General features: G+C 39.0%; 1 protein-coding gene across 3 annotated transcripts in view; it reads left to right on the plus strand.

Annotated features, from left to right (window-relative positions):
* The window catches only part of grid2 (glutamate receptor, ionotropic, delta 2), a 227,426-nt gene that overhangs the window by 108,491 nt on the left and 105,243 nt on the right, over window positions 1–13,692 (plus strand). For all 3 annotated transcript variants that reach the window (XM_044373896.1, XM_044373897.1, XM_044373898.1), the window contains exons 8-9: window positions 1,232–1,429; window positions 5,398–5,710. In XM_044373896.1, the coding sequence (XP_044229831.1) occupies window positions 1,232–1,429; window positions 5,398–5,710 (511 nt within the window). The remainder of the gene's footprint in view (window positions 1–1,231; window positions 1,430–5,397; window positions 5,711–13,692) is intronic.

The raw sequence follows: 13,692 nt of genomic DNA on the forward strand, positions 1-13,692 counted from the left end.
TTAATTGCTTAAAATGTCAGCATTTCTAGATGTCATTTAACCTCAACAGGAAGCTGCCCTTTCGATGCCATGGTGATATCGATAAACAAAAGGGTCAGCCATCCCAAGTGCATTTAAAAATGAACCAATAAAAAACAAATCTGCTGAATTGCATGGTGTGATTATTGATTTCAGGCATTTTAATGCACTTGAATTAAATGATAAATAGATTATATGGTATTTTAAAGAAATTACTAAACAAGGTTCCCTCTGTGAATAAAAAGAAAGCTGAGTAGGGAACTTGGAGAGCTCTGCCAAAACAAAATTGAGGGGTACATCTTGATTTTCTTCTCCTAGAATCCCAAAAGCACAGTCAAAAAAAAAGTGCTTAGCTAAGAATATAAACAGGTGGACAGATTTTAGATACAGCATGTTGTTGCATCTGTTTTGGTATATTTATCAGCATGTGGTTCGCCTTCACAACAACAACAGAAGGCAGAAATGTTTCCGGTCAGAACTCTGTTTTTATACCATACTGGTAAAAAAGTATGTGCCTCCAATGGTTTGGTTTTCTGCAATTTTCACATTCTTGTTGTGTAAAATAACTGCTCATGTCAGGTATTCTGAAGAGTTTCTATTCCACTAGCAGCACCATAGAGCAATGTTTTAATGAGTACACCTAGCACATTTCACCCACAGGGATGAAATTTCACCCAAGCTGTGACATTCACATGTCAGAGGAGTGACAAATCATATTTGCACCCGACTGCAGAGAACGGTAATGCATATTGAGAGTTAAGGGTGGTAAGCTAAGTTGTAAAGGTAGTGATGTGCCAGTAGAAGTGGAGATTGGCTAGCAAGCACTGCAAGCCATCGTAAAACATTTAGGTGTTAAAACATAAAGAGGCTTCGTAGGAAATTCATTCAACTCTCTGAGACATTTTTTACAATGTAAACTCCACCTGACAGGCCACCTTCACACCACTAATATAGGCTAATCTACCTTTACTTTTACAGTATTTAAATGATCGCTCTTCACCAAATAACTTACAAATATATGAGTAGTGTGAATAACAATGTGTTGACAATTACCTTTTTGTGCATGTCGTGTAGGCTTTCAACCTTTAGGATGATGGTTTCTGGTGGTATAATGGCCACTTGAGTAATTGGGTGATTTAATGCTTGAATGACTGTTGTATTGATTGGCTGATTGACTGACTTACTGACACTCTGATTGATTTTTGCCTTCTAGGAGGAGCCATTTGTAATGGTGTCTGAGAATGTCCTGGGAAAACCGAAGAAGTATCAGGGTTTTTCCATTGATGTCCTGGATGCTCTGTCTAACTACCTGGGCTTTAAGTATGAGATCTACGTCGCTCCAGACCACAAATACGGCAGCTTGCAGCCTGATGGTCAGTGGAATGGACTGATGGGTGAATTGGTCTTCAAGGTGAGAAGAAAATCATTTGCATGCACAAACACACATGAGCACACAAAAACACACCCATGCTATACAAAAACAACAAAGCTTATCTATGCAAACACACTAAACCAATACGCAAGGAGGAGAAGCATGCATGCAAGTCATCACTTCTTGTACACAGTCTTGAGTCATATCATAACATTCCCACTAGAAACTGTGTCACTTCAAAAATAAATATTTATATTCAGCTTCCACCAGCCTGAGTTTAACTTCTTTTAATTGGATAGAGTGATTTAGACACTCATTCCCTAACGATAGAAGCATGTAGTCTGAAGAGGACCAGAGAAGGGCTGACGTCAAAGATGAGTAGATGTGGTATTGCATATTGGAGAGAACACAGCATCTTTCGATTAATTTGACTAACTTCAAGTATCTTCAAGTATTTGATGCATAACTACTGGCAGACACTTGATCTGTGTCTGCAAAAAGTGGAAAAGTGGAGATGGTGTTTCTCAAGAGAGTGTGAAGCTATGAATGTGGATTTTACAAAGATAGAGAAACCTCTGGATTGAGGGCAATAAATTTGCACAGTTGTACAATACTTAACAAGTGCCATAGCCTACAAGCTACTTAAGTTTGCCCCCCTTTGTAGTGCATTAGCATGAGATGTACCAATTCTGCAACTTTTTCAGTAGCCATTGGCAAACAGTGCTGAGTATTTGAAAATATTTTTTCAACAACTGAATATTTTTGATTATATAATCCATGTGTTCATGTTTGACTGCTGATGGCAGAAAGAAATGCATAGAGAGAGAAAGAAAGAAAGAAAGAGTCAAACATTTAATGTCTGAGTAGTCACATTTCAGAAATTTTCATTTTCACAATCAATCTCTCTCAATATCTCCCAATATCTCTCAAAACGTTGAAGAACTCCCAACATTTGCAGTATCAGACATCTTTTGTGGACAAAGAACAGAGCACATTTTATTTGCTAGAGAAACAAAAGCTAAGCAAACCCAAATAGCACCTAAATTTACTGAATATATCATGGTTTCTCAAACTTTTTCTTTTCCTCTGGGGGACTTGGTTCCTTAAAACATTCATTGAGTGTTGTGATATAGGGGCCCACCAGCAATAAGCCTTCAGCTCACCTTAGCCCCTTGTAGTCACATCATTGTTTTATCCCCCAAATAATTTATGGACTCCTAAAAGAGGATACAACATGGCCTCTAAAAAGGAAATAAAATAAATATAAATAAAATGTGCTCAAAGTAATAACAAAATAAGCGTAGTAATAATTCATGATAGCTTCTACAACCACCTCTGTGAGTAAACTATTCTTTTTAATTGTAATTTTATATACTCACTATGCCAGCATGGGGGAAGGCAAAATATCACGTACCCTGAAACCACGTTCCATTTTACCTTCAAGACTAATGGATAGTGTCCATTAACACCCTGCTGAAAAATCAATCCAATCTTTAAGTATATCTAATGTGATCATTTTTCTAGTATGAGCACCTAAAATTTATTTTAAACCCATTTCAAAATGGTATTCAGTATGAAATTTTGGGAAAGCTAATATTAAGTGTGGTCAGTTGAGCGGTCAGACAGAGTTGTAACTTTCAGCTGAGGTCAGTGCAACTTTTTTTTTCAAGCAATTGTTGATGCAAAATATCCCTTCAATGAAATAGAGCACAGGGTGCATTCATTAAACAATAGGGGGGAAAAAACAGCAGGAGTTGGTTCTCATTTACAGAAGTTCTACAATCCTCATACAGTTTTATATGGTAAAGACTGAGACGGTCTTTAATTAGCATCTCCCACTGTTTATGTGTGTGAATGTGTTTGTGTAGGTCTAAGTTCGTATCTACATATGTGTGTACAGCATCCTTTGATGTCCTGCTGGACTTTTACTAAGCTTCTGCACATTTTGTTCATTCTCCATAAGTCAAGGAAGTTTTTTTTTTGTTTTTTTTACTATCGGCAGTGTTTTCTTAGAAGTTTTTAATGCATTCACTTCATTATATTCTTTTGGCTGTGTCTCAGGCTTGAACATTTTTTAAGACTGGGCTCTCCTTCTCTTGACCTTCACTATTTGTGTGTGTGTTTAGCATTTGTATTCCCCCCAACGCAACAGCTCACAAAATGATAGAAAAATGCTTTGAGCACAATGCATATTTATGTGTACACAGACAAGCATAGGCTGTAAATAAATTGAACATGCAAATAATTCTGTTTTCCCCATCAGTCAGCAACAAGGTTTATCTCTCCAAAAACCCAATTATACCAGATAATTATTACCCAGAGTGCTCTCTGGAAGTTTCCATGTTGACTGACCACAGCAGTCAGCGTGGCAGTTCATCTCTACTCACACATACACACACACACGCATCACACACACATACACACACACATCACACACTTGCATGCATATCGTTGTGTTGTCTCAACCAACAGGCATCCTGCAGGGTGTCTCCTAATATTATTCTTATGCAGTGTAAGTGACAATTTCTGCACATTTAAGCATTTTGTTTCCTCACTCGACTGTGAAATTAGCAGATTTTTTTTGCCTACAGTGGATTAACATTTTTGTTTGTGCGTGTGCATGGATGTGGTGTGTGGTGGGTTAGCATGCAAGTGTGTGTTCGTAAGTGTGTAATCAATGTGTGTGTACAGTGGCTGTAGGGCTTAGTGGTCGCCTACAAAATCACCTAACTTGTTCCAGTCAGTTGTTACTTGCAACAAAGAAAATCTCATTATCGAACAAGTTCATAATATGTGCCCTCTCTCGCACTTGTATAGATTTCAAACACACAGGCACAAGCATACCAGAGCATCTTAAATCCTTGTTGTGGTACAAGCAGATGTCTACAGCTGCTAGCCAGGCACTGGGGACTGAAAACATTTTAATTAGCCATCATTGTTTCTGCATTTAAGCTAAGCTCAGCCTATTTTTCTTGGCAGCCATACTCACTGACAGCTTTTTTTTTCAAGTTAAAGTCTTTACATGTAAATAATTAAAGCAGTCATTTGTGGCCTCTTAAATTCCAAGAATTCAGAGTGATGAGAAAGGCATTAAATGCTTGTGGAGGCATGTTGACACAAAAGCAGAGTTTAACAGCAATATTTATATGTTCATGTAGACTTACTTGTATTTAACACAGACAAGACTTTGTATTGGTTTATGGACTTTATCGTTGACAAGGTTTACAAAAACAGAAAAAGCACATAGAAGCACATAGAAATAAGAATAATCATATATGTCACAAGTGTTGTGAAATTTTTGAGTATCTTTGTTACCTTCAGTCTCCATTTATTACTCCAGCAAAACAAAGGATATAACAGTCTGAAGTCTGAAGATCGCTGTCCTCCTCTGCAAGAAGAAATATATTGTCTGAAAAAATAATAGTGTCAATTATAAAGTCAAAAAGTCTGACCCTAATATCTACTTGTTAAACTTCCATCGCTAAATCATTTAATGAAAGTGGAAACTATATAGGTGAAAGCATATTCCCTTGTTTCACATCAAGTAGTGTTGAAATCTAGCCTGTTTTGGTCGTTTGACAGAGCTTTGTAAAGCTTTCACAGCATTAGAATTTTTCCATCAATACCCAAATTTAGGCGACTGAAACTGGGAAAATCATGAATACATGATCACAACAGCTATCTAGAGGTTGAGAAAAAAAGATCAGCCATCTGCTGGTATTTTTGCATTTACTTTTGAAGAAAACAAGAAACATATTGCCAATAAAAGCTCTATTCTCTGAAAAGAGATTTTTTTTCATCTACTGACACAACAGATGCTTCCAGATAATATTTAAGTCGCTTTGTATTATGAGAAATTTTAGATGGTGGGAAGAAACAGGGGTAGGATCTAAACCAATTACCCATCTCTGAGTTCAAAAGTCCATATTTTTCCACTCTGTTCCTCACCTACACATATTCATAGTGTTGATACTTCAAACTCCTCTCCTCCCCTCCACCTCTTGCAGCGAGCCGATGTGGGACTTTCTGCCCTGACCATCACGCCTGAGCGAGAGAGTGTCGTGGACTTCACCACACGCTACATGGATTATTCTGTGGGCGTTCTGCTGCGCAAGGCCGAACGCACTGTGGACATGTTTGCCTGCCTGGCACCCTTCGACCTGTCACTGTGGGCGTGCATTGCGGGCACGGTGCTCTTGGTTGGCATTCTGGTGTACTTGCTCAACTGGCTCAACCCACCCCGGCTACCCATGGGATCTGTGTCCTCGACAACACTGTACAATTCCATGTGGTTTGTGTACGGCTCCTTTGTACAACAAGGTAAGTAAAAAAAAAAGAAATCATCATGTATGAATAGATAATTAATGATTGATGATTACACATGTTTGATGGTGTGTTAAATATCAGGGGTTTTATATAACAAACTATTATGATTTCTTGTAGGTATGGACATTTGATGTAAAAACAAATATTGAATTGTGAATGGCAACATTACATGAAGACAGTAAACATTTTGGTGTCACATGACAAACCTAAAAATTACATTTATGTACTGCTCATGCAGGAATAAATTAAATGCTTCCCACATAAGGAAGCATTTGATATATTAAACCAAAACCATGATGATTTCCCAAATCACGCCTTAATCAAAGTGTTCTGGCAGCCTTAACCTAACCACACCCAGGACACATGACATTAACCCCTCTCTCCAGTGTCAAAGAACTGCACTTTGTATGCCCACCATCCACACTGTCCATATACAAGTTCCATGCATTATGGAAATGTTGCTGTTGGAGCACTGGAAAAAATGTTGGCAAGGAACCCAGCAATTATGTTATTTCCAAAATGTATGAGGTAAAACCAGTTAGTGGCATATGAGTATAAGAGACAGGATTTCACATGATATTATTTAATTGTCACATGATTCACTGTGTGACTGAAAGTGAACTTAAACCACAAATGGCTTGGCACGAGTGTACCTGATGATGCAGGTATATTGTTTTCTCTGTTGCAGCCTTTTAATGAAGTCAGTCAAGCTCTATAATACTGGGATTCCTGACTTATTTGTTTCATAGTTTATGATTTATACCTCAGCTGGCAATCATAAGGTGCATATTAAGAGTTATTGAATAATATTTTCCTGTAGGGATTTGGACTTTTACAACACCACGCTGCACTTGCAGGGTCCATCACAAAGATAAAAGATAGATAGATAATGGGTGTGGAGGGAAGCTTGGAAGAAAAAATGTGATTGCTAAAGCAATATAATGTCAAAAATGTAATAATAGCTGTCCTCTGGGTGTAATAAGTGTGGATTGAGCTTTTGTGTTTGAGCACAATAGTCAAATGAGAACAAAAGGGAGGAGACATTTTGCTCCACACGGATTGTGTTGAGGATAATGACCTCATCCTGGTTATCTACCCTAAGATTTTCCACAATCCGTCGGGCCATGCTCAGGTGTGGAGATCAGACAATTGACACCTAGGGAAGGATTTATAGTAAATTTCATCAGTGCAGGAAGAGAACCGTGACAGGGAAAGGAAAGGGCAATGGAAAATGGGGAAAAATAAGATCACATGAATGTGTATGCGTATATTTTTGAGTGGTTCCTTGAGTAGGCATGCATACATTAAGTGTAGTATGAAAGAGAGTGACTACGAACATGACTTGAACACTCACTCGTAGGCTCATTCTAATGTATATGTCGGTGGTTTGCAGTATTATAAATAAATAACTGCTATTTTCTAGTGAGTACAGTTTGCTCTTCTTATCGTGCTCTGAAACACGCAATAGTTAATTTTTTAAGCAACATTAATTATGCAAATTTTTGGGAGGAATGGTTTTCTTTTAAAACATTGCCTGTGAAACATTTCAGGCCCTGAATAAGCAACTGATGAGCATTCTACTGTTTGGTAAATAGTCCTCCATCTTGTGCTGCAGTTAATGGTGGTAATGATGATGATGATACATGCTAATTGCTATTTGATATTCGCAATCGTTTCTCTTTTTAGCTGTAATTAACATTTTAGTCATGGCATCATTAGAGGTAAAAAAAAACTGAGAGAGAAAGAACCTAATTTTTCAAGAGTGGGTCCTCCTTTTGTGTGTGAATATATCGGTGTGTACGGTTTGTGCTGGGTTATATATGGTGTGTGTAAGTGTATGTTTGTGTGTTGCATCAGGTACTTCCTGTTCATGTGAGAAGAGCTATGCTTTAGTCACAGGTAATTCGTTTCTGATTTGGCTAGCCAGAAATATCTCTCACAAAATTAACTGAGCATGAACGGTCTACTGCTGCAAGGCTAAGTGGGCTGACCTTCTCTAGCTTTAAAAGTCACCGGCTGGAATATGGGTTTACTTTCATCCCAGCAATCATTGTGTAAAGTAGAGATCTCCCCAGACACCCGAAAATTAATTATAAAATGAAACTATACCACTGACAAATTATGAATAATTTGAAAGACAGGTTCAAAAAAAAGCTTTATAAAGAAAATGGCAAATAAACACCTACAGAAGCATATATAATACACCAACTATTTCATACAAGGGTTTATCTCACTCTCACAGTACCTTTATAATGTCCCAGACCTTTGTGCTTCAAATTTTGCCCTCAGGGAAATGTGATTCAGATGCAAAGACACATGCACATTCACAGCAGGGGGGGAGCTGGAGATGAGTGATGAGAGCGAATACTCAAACATGACGCCATAATTTTGCTTTTGGCTGTGTCACTATGACTGCTGGAGAGAAAGAGGGAGGCGTAGAGGGATTACACCGATTTCTCTCCACCTTTCTCTTTTCTTCTCCTCCTCCCTTCTTTCTCTGACTATTTCATTTTCTTCCTCTCTCCTTTGTTTCCTTTCCTCCTCTCTTTCTTATATTTCAATTTTCCTCCCTTTCATCTCTTCTTTTTTGTGTCCTTTTTCTCTATCATCTTTTCTTCCTCCTTCTATTCATCCTTCCTCCTTCTCCACATGTGTCCCTTTCTTTACACCCCCTCCCATTTTCTCTTCTCTCTGTCACCCTTCCTTTTTCTTCACACCTTTGCTCCTTCCCTCTTGCTAATCAGAGCCACCAAGGTACTAGTGTTTGTGTGTGTGTCTGTGTGTGCGCACACATTTTTGTTACCTCATAGGAACCTTTTCCACTGTGTGCGGGAGAGAGAGAGAGCAAGCATGTGCATGCACACTAAGGCCAACATAGGCAGTGGTGGGAAAAATGTCTATACGCAATAAACTTTCTAATTGGTCTCAAGGAGAGTGAGAGAGACAGAATGTAGGAAAGAGAAAGCGGAGAGGAAGAAGCAGAGGCACAAGTAGAAGGACCTCATTTGACAAAATCTGCTACTTGGAAATTGACTTTGTTAACAACTTCATCAAAGACCAAAAAGAAATCTTGGGAATTGGTTTTATTATTCAACATAACGGTAATACAGTATCTCCTCAAACAAAAGAAATACCTCAAAAAGCAACTCTGACATAAAATATTTAACAATTGTTCATAGAAATAGCTTTAAGACGCACAGCAAGAATACAGAAAAAAATAAATATTAAAGTCTAGTAGTCCCACATGCATACATAATAACCTCAGATTAAGAGTTTAATTGTGAGTCAACAGAAGGATGTGACTGTTAACCTCCTGTCTTTGAAAAAAAAAAAACGAGGCAAAAAAGAGATTAAACATAAATTTATACAGTACTAACTTTACAAGCAACCATCAGGTGAAGGGTATAGAATGTGTATATATAGCACAATCCATCAGAACAAGGTCAGACAGCACATTAAAAAGCCATGTTGTACATACTATTATTAAAAAAAAACATACTGAGGGGGGAAATTGTAAGGTGCAAGTAGTTTTTGGTACAAAAGATGATTCAAATAAAATACAATTTTGCATTCACAAGTAACACACAGGTAGCCACTTTCTGTGTGTTGAATACCAGCTGTATAATCTTACTGCAACTCAAAAACATTGAGTGGAGGTGTCCAGCAATATCCATCATTTGGCACACATCTGTCTTGGATGTTGCTTAGAATTTGATTCTGGTTTTAGTCACAATCCACCTGTCTTTTTGCTAAAAGCGAGCACCTCTCCATTGCTGCCAACACAAATGTGATGGGGGGCATCTCTGAAGATTGTGACAGAAGTAGGGATGAAAGGATTTGTGGATGATCGCAGAAAAGTGAAGTAAGAGCCGGAGAATGTATGAAAGTTATCCATGTAGAGGAGGAGATGTGGGAGAGAGGATATGATTTAAAGAGTATGTGAAATGTTTCCTAAAGATATTAATTTTAAGCTTCAGCCGGGTCAGTGTTTGGCCCTGGCTAAGGTGGGAAAGTCATTCCAATATTTTTTCAGAGCAAGGAGGGACGAGAGTCAAGGCTAGGACGAGTGATTACCAGGTCAAAATATTAGGAGAGCCAAACAGACAACATTGGTGAAGTACAGAATATTGACTGGTATGTAGAGGCTAGACAGACCATGGCCTTGAGTGATGGGGATATTCACTCATTTGTAGTCTTGTACATCAGGTTTTGGATTTGAAATAAGCCACCACAGGCGAAGGGAGAGTAGGAGGAGGGTGACATGCAAGAATTCAGGAAGGTCGAAAACAAGACAGCCTGCAGCACTTTGAATGAGTTGTCGGGAGTGTGGTCAGAAAAAAAAAGTTGCAATACCTCAGACAGATGTTTAAACAAAGTGAGCAGAAGTGCTACGAAGGAAGTGCCTACTCTACTCAATGTTGCAGATAGCCGTAAACCAGCAAGAACAGAAGAATATGCTTGAAAGCAAAAGAGCCTTTGTGAGATGGACATGTTCATGCATGACGTAGAATGAAAGTGTTATTCATCATTAAAGATAATAACGCTGTTTAAATTACAGCCTGTAAAGTGGATTAAACATAATTTTCTACGGATAGACAGAATAAAATCCAAAGGCAAATTAAAGTGACCATTTATTATTATGTTTGAGTCATCTAGAGAATTCTACTGAATATTCAAAGTAAATGCAGTAATGATGCAATTAATTTGTGATCCGTTTCATTAAAAGCAAACCTCAAAGTGTTACAAGAAAAACATAATTCTAGGAAGAAAGAAAAGAAGATAAAAGACCAGGAAGCTAAGAAATAGCGGTAAAAGGAGTGGATAGATAATTTAGCAGTTGAGAGAAAAACGTCCTGCTGTAGAGAGATGTTTCTGGACTTGTTTTAACAGAAAGCTCAGGGTCTGCGGTGCCCTCAGGTGTGTTTGGGCAGTGTGTTTCGCAGGTGGGGAGGATGTGCTACAGATTACATTTTTAAACTGCAACAACTGCGATACAACTGTTTTTGGAGTTGTTTTTATTTATTTCTTTTCGGTGCGAAAGCGGCGCTCTCGGAGACAGAGCAAAGAAAGCTGAAGTGGCCGCAGCTATCAAATGGACTGTGAACTCCGCTGTAATTGAAATGTACAAACAAGCAACAGAAGCTCGCAGTCAAAGGAGGCATCTCTGCTGACGAGTAACCTGTGTAGGAGGGGAGGTACTGTTATGCAAGTCGGACTAGTAGAGAGAAAAATTTCAACGAGGAGAGAGTGTGAGAGCGGGCACCTTTCCCTGTTCCTCCATCCCATCTCCTGTTTCAATACCTTCCCGTCTCCCTCTATCTGTCTCACCATCTTCCCACTTCCTCCTTGCACTGCCCTGACTTATAAGTTTTGCCAGCAGCGTTTGAGCGAAAGTAGAACAGTCAAAAGCAAAACTCTAGTGTCATGTTGAATATTTGTCTTCTCACAAAATCTTTCCCAGTCATTCTTGTTGTCTCACTTTATGCCATTCTCCCCTAATTAATGTCCTAACCAGTGGGGGAGGAGAGAGACACACTGTGAAGAAACACTGTGTTTTTGTGGGTGTGTGAGTATATGCATATACAGTGTGTTATCTTTGCATGCAGCAGCACTGTCAGCGTGAGTGCTGCTGTCTCTCAATTAGGGCAAACTTTGTGGGAAATATATACACAATCACACATGCACACTGTGAATTATTTGTTTTCACTGTATGAAAAAAAAAAAGCTCAAATACACATTACACACACACACACACACACACACACACACACACACACACACACACACGCACACACAGAGTCAGGGCCATAGGCCATAATCAACACTTTCATCTTTCCATCTGCTGCTCCAAACATCTCTCGCTTGCTTTTCCCTCTTTTTTTTTTTATTCCTTTCACACAGTCTGCACCTCCTTTTTTCACTGTCCCCTGCTGTGCGTCTGTCTGTCTGTATAACTGTGTGCGTGAGAGAGAGAGAGGAAGAGTGTGTGTTCTTGTTGGAGAGCAATATAGGGAAAAAAAAAAAAAAACAATTGTTTCTCTGTTTCCTTCCCCTCATCCTTTTGTATTTCATCCCTCCTTCACTGAGTTCTCTCCATTCTCCAATTCTCTCTACTTACTGCTGAGTTTTTGCCATGTGAATAGTGTTCACATTCAGCACTCCACTTTCCCTCTCTCGCTCCCTCTCTGTGTCTCTCCCTCCATCATTATCTCTGTTTCTGCTGTGCCATACTGCTGGGAAAGCAACGTTATCATCATTTTCCTGCTCTCTCCTTCTCTTTTCCTCCCTCTCTTCCTCTCTTTATGACTTCCTCTAATCCATTATCCCACTCTAACGACTCTGTTGTGCTGCTGTGAAGTGGACCCAACTTTAGGACACCCGTGCCTCCTGACTGCGCCCCTCTATCTCTCCATCTATCCTCCCTCTTTTCTTCTTTCTGTCCCTGTCACAGTCTCTTTCTGACTACAGAGATGTGCCACTGCGAAAAGAGACGTCTCTCAGCAGTTCCATTAAATTCATTTCTCTCTTCTACTCTTTCTTCCACTCTCTGCTCTCTTGTTTCTGTCACAGTTGCTTCCTTTCCTTCCTCCTCTTTCTCTCCATTCTCAGGGCCCTCCCTCTATCCACTACTTTCTTACCGCTCACAAGTGATGAGGTCTGACTGTTAGTGGTTCAGCCACATCGTGTTCATACCTGCTTTCATCCATTCTGCTCTCCATGCAGCCTATATTGCATGTACAATTGTTAAATTTAGCTACACCTCGACCAGCTACAACATTAAAATGCTGCTTACATGTTAGTGCATCTGTAATAATAACACAACAATATAGCGTATGTAATAATATTCTGACAGTAGCCATTCTGCATAATGAATTATTTTACCTTTGCTGAAAATGCTTCTGTCTCTTGTCGTTTTGAATGCAGAGCTTTGAGTTGCGATAGAGTGCTTTTATACTTTAATATTGCTACTTTTACTAAAACTAAACCTGCAACAAATGAAACAAAGCCTTCGAGCCAGCTCAGGCAGCACAACTCGAGGCACCACCTCACTCACGGGGGCGTACTCCTCACTGCAACATATATCCAACCCTTAAGCCTCTTTCAGACAGCGAGCGGTTAGAGGAGAGAGTGCAGCTGCCACTCTCACTTCCGGCTTGCTGTATGACTATAGCAACCATGGAAAGGACAGTGCAGGGAAATGCATTGGGAAATGATGCAGGAGTGGATTTTATTGGTATCTGAGTTTCATGAATTATACACCTCTTCACCAGCAGAGAACAGACAGATCCATGAAGAGAAACTGTTATGGAGCAACATCAGCTTCAAAGTCTGATGATCTGATCTGAGACAGTAAACAACATTTAAGATACTAGTTATCAAAACGTACTATATTAATCATGTTTTATTGCTCAGCATTTGCTCTGTTTTTTGTTTGTTTGTTTGTTTTTGGCAACTCAGAGACAGCCGATAGAAGCTGTAAACACAAAATAGACATATTATCACCCTTTAAGTTTATAGGCTGAACTTGTTAGCAAATGGCTGTGAATTCAGTCATGAATTAGCGTTAATTTGAAGTTTGCGTCCATCTGATGAATGTAAGTCCAATATTCACTCTACTTTTAGCTCTGGTTTGTTCTCCACCAACTTCTGAGGGAAACATTTGGCTCTTAGCTGCTAAATGCTCCACTTTGCACACCAGCTAGCTGCTAAATGTATATCTCTGCTGTTTGGTGCTGAGCAGGTTAGGGTACAGCGGATTTCTAAAGCATTTTCGCTGAAAACTCATAAACCAAAACCAGGTTGGAAGAACAAAAAAATGAATAAAAAGATGCTATAAATCTCCATAGAGCAGAGGGGAATTGCAGAATCAGGTGAAAATTCTTTGTGCATTCATCACTATATGTTACTCTTTTCACATACAAACAGTCAATGGATCCATTGTAAATATTAAAATATCGATTGTAGCTGCTTTAAAT

Source organism: Thunnus albacares, chromosome 2 (assembly GCF_914725855.1).
Source record: "Thunnus albacares chromosome 2, fThuAlb1.1, whole genome shotgun sequence".
In the NCBI taxonomy this organism is placed as follows: Eukaryota; Metazoa; Chordata; class Actinopteri; order Scombriformes; family Scombridae; genus Thunnus; species Thunnus albacares.